The sequence below is a fragment of the Mus caroli genome, unplaced genomic scaffold, assembly GCF_978045245.1.
Source record: "Mus caroli unplaced genomic scaffold, Mus_caroli_1 scaffold_1, whole genome shotgun sequence".
Taxonomy (NCBI): domain Eukaryota; kingdom Metazoa; phylum Chordata; class Mammalia; order Rodentia; family Muridae; genus Mus; species Mus caroli.
In genome coordinates, this window is record NW_028227256.1 from 37,225,143 (window position 1) to 37,241,605 (window position 16,463).

Genomic DNA, 16,463 nt, shown 5'->3' on the forward strand with positions numbered 1-16,463 from the left:
CACAGCGTATTTTATTACCTTTAGTTTACCTAATCTGGTGGAACTTACATGCAAACATCATCCTTTAGAGATGAAAGAATATGAAATAAATAGTATCTGTGCAGGAAGGGGAGTGGTGTTGAGAAATGTCAGTATTATTGCTTCAATCATGTTTTCTGTGAAATAAATTTGTCTTCACTTGTCTTTGTGGCATAAGCCTCTGGGCTTGAAATTTTGGAATGTAATTATTCCCCCTGCACGCCACCTCACCCCAAATAGAGATAAAACATGCTGTATACAGCTGAGCTTTCAGTTACTTTCTCTGTCATGAATTTGTGAAAAACAGAGGTGAAAAACTTGTGTTCCTATTCCACTGCACAGGGGAGCTCCTAACTGTCCCATGCCTCTTTTTATTTATTCTTGTCTAGAACTGTAAACCTCTGCTTCTTGACAATGTGAGCTTCTTCGGAGTGAAAGATAAACTGTTGGTGAGGAATGTGGCTGAAGAGCACAGAGGGGACTATATATGTCGTATGTCCTATACATTCCGGGGGAAGCAATATCCGGTCACACGAGTAATACAATTTATCACAATAGGTGAGTCACAGCTCCGATCTCTGGCGTTGGCATGTGGACTGGCCTTAGAGACCACCATTCTGATATCATTGCTCTGTTGTCTAAAAAGGAACTAAGTCTAGGAACTGGTCAATGACTCACAAGGTCTATTGGTCACACAAACTAAAATAGGGAAGAGACAGTTTGTTTTGACTCATGTGTCCAGAGAGAATGCAGTTGGTTATGGCAAGGGAGGAATGGCAGCTGGAGTGTGAGGATAGCTTGGCAGTCGGGAAGAAGGGTGATAGGATTTCATTGGGCACACTGGAAGGAGAGAGAAAAGCAGGGGAGAGGGGGAGGGGGAGGGGGAGGAGAAGGTTGAGAGTAGAAGAGGGGAGGGAAAGGAGGAAAAGAGGGACGGAGAGGAGAGGGAGGGGAGGGAGAGGAGGGGAGGGGGAAGAGGGGAGAGGAGAGAAGGAAGAAAAAGGAACTTCTCAGTGTGGTAGCAGTGAGGAGGGCCCAGCAGTCACAAGGAGGATGATAATGTTTCATGGGCACACTGGAGAGAGAGAGAGAGAGAGAGAGAGAGAGAGAGAGAGAGAGAGAGAGAGAGAGAGAGAGAGAGAGAGAGGAGGGGGGATGAGGGAAGGAAGGAGAGAGGGAGGGAGGGAGGGAGGGAGGGAGGGAGGGAGGGAGGGAGGGAGGGAGGGAAGGGGGAGAGAGAGAGGGAGGGGAGGGGAAGGTAGATAGAGGTATGGAAGGAGAGAGGAAGCAGAGAATAGATAGATCTATAGAGCCAGCAATAGAGAAAGAGAGATAGAGATAGACAAATGATTGATAGATAGATGATAGAGATAGTCAGTCAGAAATAGGTTCAACTATAAAAATCTTAAAAACTCACCCCCCCCCCCACACACACAGTGACATCCTGTCTCCAGCTCTGCTTCATCTACCAAAGGTTTCACAACCTTTCCAAATAGTGGTACCAGCTGGGGACCAAGTGTTCAAACTCATGAGCCTGTGGGGGGACATTTCATGTTCAAACCACAGTGCAAAGTCTTATGGTCTTAATTTCATTTTTTGTTAGTAAGTAGTACATGGATATTTTTCATTACTGCTTCTGGTGCAATGCTAATTAGACCAATGCATTATGAATTATACTTTCCAACCAGTCTTGTTAAATATCTTCGATATCACAGAAGGTAGTTCCTCCAAGGGGCTCCCGGACTCTCTTTAGTGGGTACATTACTGTGTGAGAACATGCTCTGGGGAGTCTGACTCTATGGGAGTCACTGACATTGGAGATGTAGTACAGTGGTGGGGCATTTGTCTAGTATGTGTGGAACTTTGGGTCCCACTCCCAGGACTATAACAGGCAAACCCAAAAGTACAACAGAGCAGTCATGCAATGGAATAGATTTCCAGGAGCCAGGAGATGTTATCTACCCAGAATGCACTGTTTGGTTTCCTTGATCACTTAATCTTTAAGTGAATCTCCTCTTCTATAAGAAGATGGTGTGGCCTGTATGGCTTTGAAAAGATTAGGTATGAGATAAGCTCATCTTGTGGTCACGTGCCTGATACAAAGCAGGCCTTGCTATGAAACAGATGCGCAGTTAGCAGGCATGTGAGGACCATTCTTAATGTTTTCACGGTTCTCCACCCTATCACATCCATATATCATATTAAAAACTGTTTTTCAACAAAAGTGAACCAAATTGCACTTTTACAAGTTACCTGTGAATGGGCAGTGTCTTAGGGTTTTACTGTTGTGAGCAGACACCATGACCAAGACAACTCTTATAAAGGACAACATTTAATTGGGACTGGCTTACAGGTTCAGAGGTTCAGTCCATTATCATCAAGGCAGGAACATGGCAGCATCTAGGCAGGCATGGTGCAGGCAGAGCTGAGAATTCTACATCTTCATCTGAAGGCTGGTAGCAGAATACTCCCTTCTAGGTAGTTAGGCTGAGGATCTTAAAGCCCAAACCACAGCAACACACCTACTCCAACAAGGCCACACCTACTCCAACAGGGCCACACCTTCTAATAGCGCCACTCCCTGGCCCAAGCATATTCAAACCACCACAGGCAGAGTATTCAACCTTTCTGTAAATGGTGGTTTTCAGTAATAAGAAGCTGATCTATCAGCTGGACTTTTTTTTTTTTTTTGAAGGATCAACTTCAAGTAATTATGTTGGGACACAGTTGCAACTAACCCAGGCAGGCTTGTGATAGGAGCACTGTACACATAGTTGAGTTTTCTGTATTTTATAGTCACTTCTTTTTCATGGACTAATTTTATTAAATAAAATCTTAACGCTTGCTTTGACCCTACAAGCGCCGGTTAGATGTAACTTTTGAGTGGTCATCTATTGAGCATGTACTGTCCTGTCTGTAGGAAAGATGGAGTCCAATCTTGTGCCCTCCTGAGATTCTTTTGTTTGCCTGCCTATGGAGGGGGAACTACCGGGCATCTAGTCTGTTTCTCATTCTTTTTCCTCAGTCACAAATCAACCCACAGCACCAATCTTGGAAAGAAGCAGGAGATTAATTTTTAGAGGCCTCCTTGAATGCTTTCTGACTATTTAAATAATTTATGTCAAGTTGTCTGTCACTTACCAGTAGCTGCTGTGTTGGTGCCATAGTAACTCAGCACGTTGTACCCAGCACTAGCTGTTATAGCTATTGCCTTTCCCACTTTGCGGCACGAAGGGAGCCCTCCAACCCCCAGGGTCCTGTGCACATAGGTGCTGTGTACAGAGTAAATTCTCATTAATGTTTGTACTTTCTTAGTAGAGTTGTGTGTATTCATACTCATTTCTCTTTCTTCTCTTGTGAGTGTATGTTTATCTTTGTGTGTACATGTGTGTACATGTATGTAAGAGTGCAGGTATCTCTCTCTCTCTCTATCTGTCTCTGTGTGTGTGTGTGTGTTGGCTGCAGGATACCTGTATGGTCCACCTCTGTGGTGTGTATGGTCCAACCTTGCTTCAGGTGTTTAGTTTCTGGGGTCTCCCCTCCTCTTCCTCATTTCTTATCTCCTGCTGTACTTGAGGAACTGTCCAGTCATATCCAGTTCAGTGTTGGCCCAGTGCTGGTATCACCTGTGATCTGCCTGGACAAAGGCTCAGGAGCTCTGTGGGTTTTCCTTTTGCAGATGAAAACAAGAGGGACAGACCTGTTATCCTGAGCCCGCGGAATGAGACGATCGAAGTTGATCCAGGTAAGCAGGCTTCCCAGGGTGTGGTGAAGCCATTATCCTGGACTCACGATGAAGATGTGTGTGTACCTTCACAACACACACATCACAAGCTACAGAGGGATAGTGACACATTCTCCACTCTCCATTGTATAGTTAAATGAGTTTTAAATGGTTTGAATTTATTTCTTAAATTTATTTTTTTTTTAAGTTTTTGCCTCTTAAGGCAAAACCATAACCATATCAGACTCTCCTACCCCTGCTTTCTAATGGAACCTTAATATCAATGCAAACAGCAATCACATGTTAATGATATACAATTTATCTCCTTGGCACAGATTTTTTTTATAGTTAGAGCTAATCTTTTAGGCAGTAAGAGGTAAGACTATATATGTCAAAAATGATAATTGCTCTATGAAATGCTTTTCTAGGCTAGTCAGCTTTTTTAAAAGTCAAGAATAAAGATCCACCCTGGTCATTGTGTGTGTCCCTTTCTGGCATGTATGGACCAGCCTTTGCAGCCTCCAGAGAGAGAGAGAGAGAGAGAGAGAGAGAGAGAGAGAGAGAGAGAGAGAGAGAGAGAGAGAGAGAGAGAGGAGGGGAGGGGAGGGGAGGGGAGGGGAGGGGAGGGGAGGGGAGGGGAGAGGAGAGGAGAGGGAGTGCTGTGTTAAGCTGGTGGTGTGCACTGTAGCTTGGGAAGTCCAGGCAGTGGGACTGGGAGCCTGAGGTTCTCCTTGACCACAAATGGGTTCTGTCTTAAAGACAATAAAATAGAAAGGAGATGGGGTGACTTTATCAGTAAAGGCTGTGGGGCCTGAGTCTGACTGCATCGTCCATGCTAAGATCTGGGTGTGAGGATGGACATTTGTAATCTCTGCTGGGGACACAGAAACAGGTGCAGACCTATGACTGGATGGCCAGCCAGTCTGGAGTAATAGGTGAGCTCTATTGCACACAGATACACCTGCACTCTTACACACATACATACACATACACAGATACACACACAGACACAGGTATACCTGCACACTTAAACACACATACACAGGTATACCTGCACACTTAAACACACAGAGATACACCTATACTCTTACATACATGCACAGATATACACACGTACACAGGTATACCTGCACTCTTAAACACATATAAACACACAGATATACCTGTATTCTTCCCTACATACACAGACACATACACACACAGGTACAACTGAACACTCACATACACAGATACATACACACATATGCACAGTTAGACCTGCACACACACACACACACACAGATACACCTGCACTCTTTCTCACATACACACACATACACAGGTACACACACATGCACAGGTCAACTGCATACTTACATACACACAGATATTCTTACACCCTTACACACATAACAGATACATACACACATGTACACAGGTATACCTGTGCACTTACACACACAGATACAGCTGTATTCTTACACACATACACATACAGAGATATGCCTGCACTCTTTCTCACATACACACACACATACACAGATATACACACACAGACACAAGTCAACTACACACTTAATACACTCAGGTGCCTATACTCTCACACACATACACAGATACATACATACATATACATAGTTATACCTTCACACTTACACACACAGATACACAGGTACACCTGCACCCTTACACACACACACACACACAGATGAATATAGGTGTGTGTACTTACTTTTACTGAGAAAGTAAAGGATAAATGAGAAGTTATCCTACAATAAAGGTAACATACCATAGAAAAGAAACTTCATATCAACCAATGGTCTGGAGTTAAATCAACTGCTTGGATTAAAACTTTATGGTTAAGATAGCCCAGAAGATAGCACATTACACCCCAGAAGGCTTCAGGATCAAAAGGCAATGGGATTATCAAATCCCTGCACAAATACCCCACAAATCCCTACCGTGGCTCTTCCCTGGTCTGGTAGTGGAGAGGGCTTTTAAGAAAAGCGTGAATGAGGAGAGATACAGTGAATAAAACCCCTCATAAACTTTGGTTATGAAAAGACAAATGGTCGGCCTCAAAGAATTTTCATAAACAAAGATAAAGACAGCTAGTCTGGAAATCTTCCTGGGAAATCTTTGTGTCTATGAAGAGGAGGTGTCTTTGATGAATGAAGAGCAGCTAGACACCAGTGAGCTCTTTCTGATGGGGCAGCTAAACACTGTGTTCTCTGTGTGAGAGCAGCGAGGGGCCAGTGAATAGGAACCTAAGAAGTGTGGGTTAATTCACCAGTGGTTCAAGAAGTGTAGGAGGGAGGGGCTAGGGAGATGGCTGGTGGTTAAAAGCACTGACTGCTCTTCCAGAGGACCTGAGTTCAGTTCCCAGCACCAACATAGCAGCCCACAACGATCAGCAGCTCCAGGGGATACAATACCTTCTGTGACACCAGGCATACATGTGGTGTCTATATGCAAGCAAGACACCCATGCATGTAAATAAATAAAAAAATAAGTAATAAAAAAGAGATGCGGGTGGTCTGGGCTGTGATGAAGACCATATCAAGGTGTATTCTGGGCCCTCAGTCCCACTACTCCAGAGCCACTCATGGAAGAAAAGAATATGGAAGTGAAAATTGAGCTTGAATTTTTTCTTCTTTGGAGGACAATGCTTAGTGAATAGTCCTTGTTTTCTGGGCGTCTGTATGAAATGGCAGCTGCACATGCTGCTTCAGGGTGAGTGAGCTGGTAGAGTCTTACTTGATTGGAGTTTGGATTTGAAACTCTATCTTCTTGTGAGAACTGGAAATACGGCAAGGGCATGGGTTTGAGGTCCACCACTACAAGTACATTCTGCCTTCAGGTTCTTACTCCAAGTCATATCTGTAGATTTGTGAAAACAGTATTATAAGAGGGGTGTTCCTTAAATTATTCATCATAATAATGAAATTTTAGAAATTCCATTCGACAATAACCATATCGTTAGGGCATAATTATATGATAATGCTAAGTGGTCTCATAGCAACAGGGTATTTCTGAGGACTCATCTTGGAGGCTGAAGTTCCCAGCCACAATAATTACAAATTAATAGACAATGAGATACCATTCACAGACTGCTGTTGTCTAAAGAGAAAGACAAAGACTGGGGTATATAAAGAACCAAACAGTGGTGTTCTCTGGATGATGAGGATTAGGGAAATTTTCCTCTTTCATTCTGTTTTTCTATACCTTAACATTCTTGTTCAATGACCATTTATAAATGTGGATAGATTGCAATAAAGGCAACAGTCTTTGGAGTCAAATGCATTGTTTTTCAGGATCCACGATACAACTGATCTGCAACGTCACAGGCCAGTTCTCAGATCTTGTCTACTGGAAGTGGAATGGATCAGAAATTGAATGGAATGATCCATTTCTAGCTGAAGACTATCAATAGTGAGTTTGCCAATCAATTTTGATGCTACATTCTGGGACACATCTGTTCTAGTTTGAGTCTAAGACTGAGGGCTAGCTGAAGGCTGGCTGCTTCTAGCTCTTTGCTGCCCACTTTGAGCTTTGCTAAGTGATAGACAATATTTGGGAGAAATTCTAATTTTTGTTGTTGTTGTTAAAAGTACGTGCCACTGTGCAAATTCCACACTGGCTAAAAGCCCTTCTCTCACATTCTACTTGGTGCTGTGACAGCACTGAACTGAGGGGCTTTTCATGTATATTAAGTAGAACCTGGAAAGGCGCATGGAGGGAATCAAGAGTCAGATGCCCGGCCTCAGTCTCCATGGGATGGATGGAGATGTCCCAGGTTAACTCCTTCTTGTTCCTTCATATGCAACACCCTTTGTCATCTGTCCCTGTAGTGTGTGTGTGTGTGTTTGTGTGTGTATGTATGAGCATGTATGTATGTGTGACAGACAGAGAGAATGTGTGTGTGTTTGTGAGAGTGTGTATATATGTTTATGTGTGTGTGAGAGAAATTATGTGTGTGTCAGAGAGAATGTATATTCAAGAGAGTATGTATATGTGTGTGCGAAAGAGTATGTGTATTGTAGAAAGAGTGTATATATGTAAAAGAGAGTGTGTGAGTGTGTGAGAGTGTGTATAAGAGTGTGTGTGAGTATATATGAGAGAGTGTGTATATGTGAGTGTGTATGTGTGTGTGAGAAAGAGCTGTGCATGTCTGTGTGTGAGAGAGAATGTGTGCATATGTGTCTGAGAAAGTATGTGTGTGAGAGTGTGTATGTGTGTGTGTGAAAGAGTATGTGCATGGTAGAGAGAGTGTATGTATGTAAGAGAGAGTGTGTGAGAGTGTGAGTGTGTGAGAGTGTGTATAAGAGTGTGTGTGAGTATATGTGAGATAGTGTGTATATGTGAGTGTGTATGTGTGTGTGAGAAAGAGCTGTGCATGTCTGTGTGTGAGAGAGAATATGTGCATATGTGTCTGAGAAAGTGTGTGTGTGAGAGTGTGTATGTGTGAGAGAGTGTTTGCATATGTATGTATGTATATGTGAGAGAGTATATATGTGTGTGTCAGAGAGACTGTGTATGTATGTGTGAGAGTGTATGTGAAAGAGTATGTGAGAGTGTGTGTGTGAGTGTGTATGTTATGTGAGTATATATGAGTGTGTGTGAGTATGTGACAGAAAGTGTGTTTGAGAGAGTGTGTGAGTGAGAGAAAGTGAGTGTGAGAATGTGAGAATATGTGAGAATGTATGTGTGTGTGAGCATGTGTGTAGGTGTGTGAGACTGTATGTGAGAGAGATAATTGTGTATATATGAGAGAGTATGTGAGTGTGTATGTGAGAGAGAGAGAGGAGAGAGAGAGAAAGAGAGAGAGAGAGAGAGAGAGAGAGAAGGGGGTGTTGTTTTTTAATTTCTTGCAAGCTGCTAATTCATGTTGATTTCTTTGCTACTGAGTGTTTCTCACCTTGAGGTTATACAGTTTCAGATTTGTCTTGACAACAAGCTGTTATCCACGTGACCTGGGACGGTGATTATTTGAGCTGTGATATATGATACAAATAAAGCAGTTAACTGGGCCTGCAGGTCTGATTCTGTGTTGAAGCATCTTACCAACTCTGTTGTATTAACCCCCTCCTCACCCCCTTCTCTTGAACAGTGTGGAACATCCTTCAACCAAAAGAAAATACACACTCATTACAACACTTAACATTTCAGAAGTTAAAAGCCAGTTTTATCGCTCTCCGTTTATCTGTGTTGTTAAGAACACAAATATTTTTGAGTCAGCGCATGTGCGGTTAATATACCCAGGTGAGTATCAAAGGCTTACTTAAAAGCCGCCTAGCCTGGTGGACTCCAGTGTGCTTTCCTTTGCCTGGAACACTCCTCACCCCTTCTTCAGCGATAACTTCCCATCCATTTTGCTTCTTGTCCTGAATTCTCTGATCTTTCTATCCAACTCTGGCTGCCTCTGTCTGGGTACCACTTCGGAGGCATCATGTATCCCAGGCACAGGAGCCCTTCTTAGTTTCTTTGGTTAGGATACTACCTATTTCTCTCTGTTGTTGTTCTCCTCCTCCTCCTCCTCTTCTTCTTCCTCTCCTGCTCTTCCTCTTCCTCTTCTTCTGCTTCTTCTCCTCTTCCTCCTCCTCTTCTTCTTCCTGGCTGATAGCTACCTATATTTGCTTCATTGCAAGCACATCATGAATATGTTTAAACACATGACCAAACAAGATGGCTATACACAGAAAGCATAAATACTCCACTTATAACAAGGATGTCTGAGACCACTGGTTTTTGAGAGTTGGTATAGTCCAAAAACCTGAGAATGATTGTGAAATATTGTTAAATACTAAACAATACTAAAGCTGACTAAGAAAAGCAGGGCATAGGAGGAGAGAGTTAGAATCTTTTGGACGGAGATAGTGTGAGTACAAGACATAGCTACTAGTGTCTCCCAGCTTATGGCAAATCTGCCAGGATTCACCATAGGAGAAATTAGATTTAATAAGGCTTACAAGATGAGGGTTATAGTTGCTGTTCCCAGAGATTGAGTTACCATTGTTTCTGAACTAAGTTTGTGTGGTGTTTTTCTTCTTTCGATGACTTGGCTGGGTTTCAGAGAGAAAGGTACAACAGCAAAGTGTGGGTTTACCTGATGTGCACCACAAAGGCCATGAGGGATTGGAAGCATGGGGCCAGCATAATAACAACCCGCCAGTGGGAACTTAGTGTGCTGGGTGGAGAGACTTTGGAGTTTTGAGTCAGAGAGTCTTCACGAGATAAGAACAGGCTGTGCCACCAGTTCATAGCTTGCCAGCCCGCCAGGGCAGAGAGTAGCATGGGAACTTGCCAGTCCTTTTTAATATTTCCTGCAACAGGTGGTAAGCCAATGTGTTGGGTACGAATCCACTAGAAATTTAAGATTAGTAGCCTGAGAGTTAAAGTTTCATCTTCTAAGTGAGAGAAAGGTGGCGCTAGATTAGTCACGTGATCCAAGTGCGAGGAGTGGGGGGTGGGGGGGCGCGTGGGACTGAAACTAAGCAGGCCCTGAGGTTCCCTGCTGTGGGGAATTGCAAGCTGCCTTGAGTTAGAAGAATGAAGTTGCCTACATTTTAAGTCAGAGGGATTGAACTGTGAATTTAAAATTAGGATTATTTGCTTTTAGGATAGATTTATATACAGATTCTGTCCAAATCACATGGGGAATTTCGTCTGCGGTTTGGAACTAGGATAGGGAAAATTAGTCACAGTAGAGAGTGCAGTGATAATCATTGCCTGCTTTGATCAGGTATTAATTATTAATGTCTGTAGCTCCAGGTAGAGAGAGCAACAGATAGATATTATACAGGTATTAATAATGTCTATAGCTCCAGGCAGAGAGCTGAACAGAAAGATGGTGTAAAGATATATTGCTCTAATACGTCTTACAGATACTCAAATTCTGTCTTACATGGGCTCCACGGGAATTCTGGGTGTAAATCCTGCTTTGACTAGCTGCCTGCTTATAAGCAGATACAAGTGTGAATCAATTGTTTTAAAGATGGTATAAACATACATTGCTCTAATATGCCTCACAGGATACTCAAATTCTGTCTAACGTGGGCTCCATGGGAATTCTTGGTTATTATGGTGCCTGGCAAAATAGAAAAGGCCTAAGAATAGGCACATACAGTATTTTAGTTTACTTCATGTGTTTTGGATTGTTTTAACTTTCAAAATGTGTGTGATTTTGAGTTTTGTGGTTATGTTATTCCTATGGGAGAGAGGTCAATATAAAGGTTTTTTTGGTTACTGGCTCAAGAATGTGCTGATCTGGGAGAAAGGTTTTGTCTTTGTGTTTTTAGAAAAGGTGATTAGTGCTGGGCGTGGTGGCACATGCCTTTAATCCCAGCACTCGGGAGGCAGAGGCAGGAGGATTTCTGAGTTCCAGGCCAGCCTGGTCTACAAAGTGAGTTCCAGGACAGCCAGGGCTATACAGAGAAACCCTGTCTCGAAAAAACCAAAAAAAAAAAAAAAAAAAAAAAAAAAACAACAAAAAAAAAAACAAAACCAAAAAAGAAAAGGTGATTTGTGTCTGTTCACCTTCCAGAGTAATTTGCATCAGATTTGATAGAGGGAGAACTAGATCCCAGAGAATCCAACAAAAAAGTCATCTTGATGATGCTAAATTTTGTTTTGAGATTTGTATATTATAGAATATACAGCCTTTGTGAGTCTCCTCATCAGACATGATGAACTGACCTGCTTGAACTCCTGATGTCTTGTGCTTAAAGCTGAATCTATTCAGGACACAGACAACAGAGACTAATACAATCATTGGTGTGGCTTTCTTAAGGTCAACAAACTCCCCCATTTTCCCTCCCCTCCCCCCACCCCCTTCAAAAATATCTCAATGCCCAGATTCAGCCTGAAGAAGTTATAAAAAGTCTTTGTCCCAGTAACCTGGGCTTTGGGACTGGATGTGATTATTCTAAGGTTGCCTTTCTAGGGAATGAAGAAATGGTCATAATTGGAACAGGGAGGAAATAGCCAGAATTGATTGTATAGCCATAATCTCATTTGGTAGAAATTTTTATAATTGTTACTAAGTTGAAGTCATACTTTCTTATTTTGGTACAGAATTAATTTTGATAGAAAATTAAGGTTTTCATTGGTATAAATTTCTTCTATTGATACAAAAATGTTTAAAAGTATAGGGCTTAGACCCAGTCCTTCTATAACTGTTATTACAAACTGACCTGAGATGATTAAGCCTGTGAGTTAAGGGCCAGATAACAAATTCATGACTCTGAGTTTATTGTTAGGGTGCTTTCAAGATATTTAGTTAGAAATATCTGAGAGTAGTTCATGGACAACAGTCCAGATTACTTTACATAGACAGTTGGCTTTCAAAAACGCCAGAAATCCACAGAATGTGACGTTTAATGTTGTTTATTCACTTGTTGAGACAATCTGCTCCTAACAGCTTCCCATTCGTGGATTCAAAGAAGAAACCGAGCATCAGTGGAGTTGCTCCATTGTGCTGAGACAGCCACTAGGCAAGAATTGCCTCATTTCATCTACAGACATAACATTGTCCAGAAAAAGGACACAGTTTACAGGTTAGGACAGCTTAGTTCTGCAGAGACAGAATAGGCTAGTCCTTAACTTCCTACTTCTCTAGGTCTGTCAGATGATCCTGGGCCAGAAGGCTGAAGACAGATGGATACTCCAGCTTACTGACTTACTGGGGCTGTATAAGTAGGCAGCTGTCTCTACAATTTGTCTGAGTTCTGGAAGCTGTGTTAGGCTTCCTATATATTTTCAGTTAATGTTGGTCATTCTTAGATTTCTGATGGGGTTGAAAAACTACCTACAGTCTCATAGCCAACCCAGGCTATTTACTGTGAGAGCAGATTTGAGAGGATTGTTTTCAAATGGCATACTATCTAAAGCAGAGATATAACTCAAGGTAGAATAATTACTCTTTTAATTTAGGATAGATGACAAAGTTCTATCTAAGTAACATAAATGATGGACTGGGTGTTAGTTCTATCTTATACTTTATAACTTACAAAATGGTAGTAGTTGTGTTCTATTTTTTTTTTTTGGTTTTTCGAGACAGGGTTTCTCTGTATAGCCCTGGCTGTCCTGGAACTCACTTTAGACCAGGCTGGCCTCGAACTCAGAAATCCTCCTGCCTCTGCCTCCCGAGTGCTGGGATTAAAGGCGTGCGCCACCACGCCCGGCTCAGTTGTGTTCTATTTATACTTGAGAGAAAGGTTTTGTTTTTTAGTAGAACAGAAACGGGGAAGTGGCCCTGGCGCTGTTTGTATTTAGATGCTAATTCCGCTCTCCAGGGAGGGGATGAGGACAAGGAGTGAGTCAGGTAGCCAGGTGACTTCTTGTGAACCAATCCCTTAATGAATAAAGAAAGTCAATCACTGGGTGAGTAGGCAGGACTTCTGGGTTGGACTGAGGAAGAGAAAGAGGAAGAGAGAGTTAGAATTTTTTTGGACAGAGATAGCGTGAGGACTAGTGTCTCCTGGCTTATGGAGAATCCTAGTGGATTCACCACTGGAGAAATTAGATTTAATATAGCGTACAAGATTAGGATTCTAGTTCATATTTGGTCATGCAAACTTTATATGCCCCAGTACAGGGGAATGCCAGGGCCAAGAAGTGGGAGTGGGTGGGTAGGGGAGCAGGGCGGGGGGTGGGGGGGGAGGGGGGGGAGGAGGGTATAGGGAACTTTCTGGATAGCATTGAAATGTAAATAAAGTAAATATCTAATTTTTAAAAAAAGATTAGGATTCTAGTTGTTGTGCCCAGAGATTGGGTCACCATTGTTTTTGAAAATAAAAATAAAAATAAAAAGAACAGTAGGACATGTGTACAAATGCGAAGTATTGCTTAAATACTCTGTAGTTGACTAAAAATATATAGGAATGTAAGCAAAAATGAATGAATGAATAAATCAGAGAAGTAAAATCATTAAGTGTTTAGATTTTCCCTGGTTGCTACCCATGTCTTGGCAGCAAAAAGGTGTTTTCCTTGCTTTTATTCTTCTGGATTCCCCCCCACCCCCACCCCCACCCTCCTGCTTCTTGACTTAGTTCTCTGGTCGACATCTTTTGTTTCTTCCTGACATGCTCTCCCTGCTGCTTGGTGAATCCTGCAGGCTTTTGACGTCTGTTGCATCGCTGTGGACTTTGTCTCTGTAGTTCCCAGTGGGTTTTCTCTTCCTGAGCATTATGCTTGAGGTGGGAATTTAAATGAAGAAACCTTAATTTTCAATAGAATTCCATTGCCTAGCTCATTTGTGGTCATCGGTACCAGTGATACTGAACTAACAGACATGGGTCTGTTCCTGAATACACTTTGTCTGTGGTAAACACCTTCAAATTGCCATGCCAAGAGCTTCCATTCTTCCTGGTTCTAATGATTCTCTCCTCTTTTCTGTTGTAGTCCCTGACTTCAAGAATTACCTCATCGGGGGCTTTATCATCCTCACCGCTACAGTTATATGCTGTGTGTGTATCTATAAAGTCTTCAAGGTTGACATAGTGCTTTGGTACAGGGACTCCTGCTCTGGTTTTCTTCCCTCAAAAGGTATAATTTTATATTCCATGAAATGTTTTCTCTGGGTAGTCGAAGATGATGAATAGCATTTGTCCTGAAGGCTCTTAACGATGACATTGGCTTATATGAGAGCCTTATTTATTCTCATTTAGCTTCATAAATGATCTGCCTTGATACCACTCATGTCTAAGTTACCACCCTAGCTTCCTTATTGGCAGGACACACGGGTGTTCAGAGCGCCTGTCTGTAAGTTAGTTACCCAGAATCCATTGTTAGGCCATGCTCTGTGCTGCATGTGCCCTATGGACTTCATGACCCACATTCAAATGAAATAGAGATTTCTATACCCAAAGAAAGTCCCTTTTTATCTATAAATGACAGCATCATATCAAACTAATATAGGAAGAATAAGAATGTAGGGCTTGAGGTATTTAGACGCTAGTGTAAGAAAAGGTGATTAGGGTCTGATCATATTGTGTGAATATAGGGGGCATTAAATGCTATGTGAGGGCAATTTTGTAGTAAAACATGAGAATTTAAAAAGCTATTGTGGGAGAGGATTGAAAAGAAAGAATAGTAAGGGTGACTCTGGTATTTTATATACATAGATGAAAACATTACAATGAAACGTGCAACCATTTTAGAGTTGACATATATTAGTGAAAACAGAGGCTGACATTAAAAAAAATCTCAACATGCAATTTTTGTTTCTGGGAAGTTAAAAATAAATTCACAAGCATAACAAACAATATTCTATAGGGGAAGTCAAATGCACAAGTTCAAGGAGAAATAGGAACAATTTGCACGATGCTAATGTTAGAAAAGAAGCTATGGCTGCCTTTGAAGATCCAGCCATGGAGAGTGAGGAGCACACAAAGCCCCGCCCCTAGCTGAGAATGGGTGCTGGCTGCTGGGGACAGTCAGTCTTCTTTGGAGTTATGTCCCTTGGCAGGCTGCCTGTGCTCCAGAAGATGGCTCTGTGCTGATTCGGGTACAAAGGACACTAGCTGGACTCACTCAGAGGGACATAAGTGAAGGACATGAAGCTAGGAGGGGGATGCTCAGAGGAAAGCTCTGGGGGGAGATGGAGTGGAACAGGGACAGGTAGATATGATCAGAATACACTCCATACATGTATGAAGTTTATAAGGAATGAATAAATTATATTTTTGAAATAGAAAAAGATTGTGCATAAAGTGAATGCTAGTGTATATGATTCTATTATTTAGGTTATATTTTATACATTCAAATGAATGAAATGGTAGTTTTTTGTTAATAGTCAAAAGTTACAGTCTGAGTATAGCCTCTGTGACTATTTGTCTTAGTTAGGGTTTCTATAGACAATTTGAAGGTGTTTACCATGGACAAAGTGTATTCAGGAACCACTTTGCCTGGGTTGGCTGAGACAGCTTATAGTCATTTCATCTCTGATGAAATCAGGACAGGAACCTGGAGGCAGGGACTGAAGCAGAGAGTATAGAGGGGTGCTACTTACTGGCTTCCTCCCCAAAGTTTGCTCAACTCACATTCTAAAGCCATTGGGGCCACCTTCCTAGGGATGGCTCCTCCCACAGTGGGCTGGGCCCTCCCTCCCACATCTATCACTGGTCAAGAAAATGCCCTATTGCTAGTCTGGTGGGAGGTTTCTCAGCTGAGGCTCCATCTTCTCAAATGACTAACTGTGTCAAGCTGACAATCAAAACTAATGTGGAGACTATTTAAATATATGCGGAAAACTTAAATGCCCACTTAAAAAACACGTGAGAAGGCGCGTTGCCCTCTAAGCTTTGGAAACAAAGCTACAATCTCTCTTGTGTTTTTAAAGCAGCCTTAGACTGTTGGTATTGCTCTTTCAGTCAGAAATGAATGTTGGTGCTGTTGATTTATCGAATCCCTTTCCTGTCACGGCTCTAAATTTCATTTCCCTTTTAGCTTCAGATGGAAAGACATACGATGCTTATATTCTTTATCCCAAGACCCTGGGAGAGGCGTCCTTCTCAGACTTAGATACTTTTGTTTTTAAACTGTTGCCTGAGGTCTTGGAGGGACAGTTTGGATACAAGCTGTTCATTCATGGAAGGGACGACTATGCTGGAGAAGGTATGTAAATGTTTCTTGTGAAGTTAGTTGCTGAGCTCTGATTCTGGAAGGCTGGCACCATTGTACACATCGGAAGACTGAAAAATTATGAACTTTCCCTTAGTCATGTTGGGCCAATGTTTAATTG

The 16,463-nt window shown here is 42.1% G+C and overlaps 1 protein-coding gene across 5 annotated transcripts in view; it reads left to right on the top strand.

Annotated features, from left to right (window-relative positions):
• Il1r1 (interleukin 1 receptor type 1) overlaps window positions 1-16,463 on the top strand; it is an 86,652-nt gene that overhangs the window by 66,560 nt on the left and 3,629 nt on the right. For all 5 annotated transcript variants that reach the window (XR_015046938.1, XM_085836746.1, XM_029474728.2 and 2 more), the window contains 6 exons: window positions 408-576; window positions 3,698-3,763; window positions 7,036-7,153; window positions 8,832-8,983; window positions 14,123-14,266; window positions 16,169-16,336. Coding sequence is in view for 4 of the 5 variants with exons in the window: in XM_085836746.1 (XP_085692872.1) it covers window positions 408-576; window positions 3,698-3,763; window positions 7,036-7,153; window positions 8,832-8,983; window positions 14,123-14,266; window positions 16,169-16,336 (817 nt within the window). In the remaining variant the exon portion in view is untranslated. The remainder of the gene's footprint in view (window positions 1-407; window positions 577-3,697; window positions 3,764-7,035; window positions 7,154-8,831; window positions 8,984-14,122; window positions 14,267-16,168; window positions 16,337-16,463) is intronic.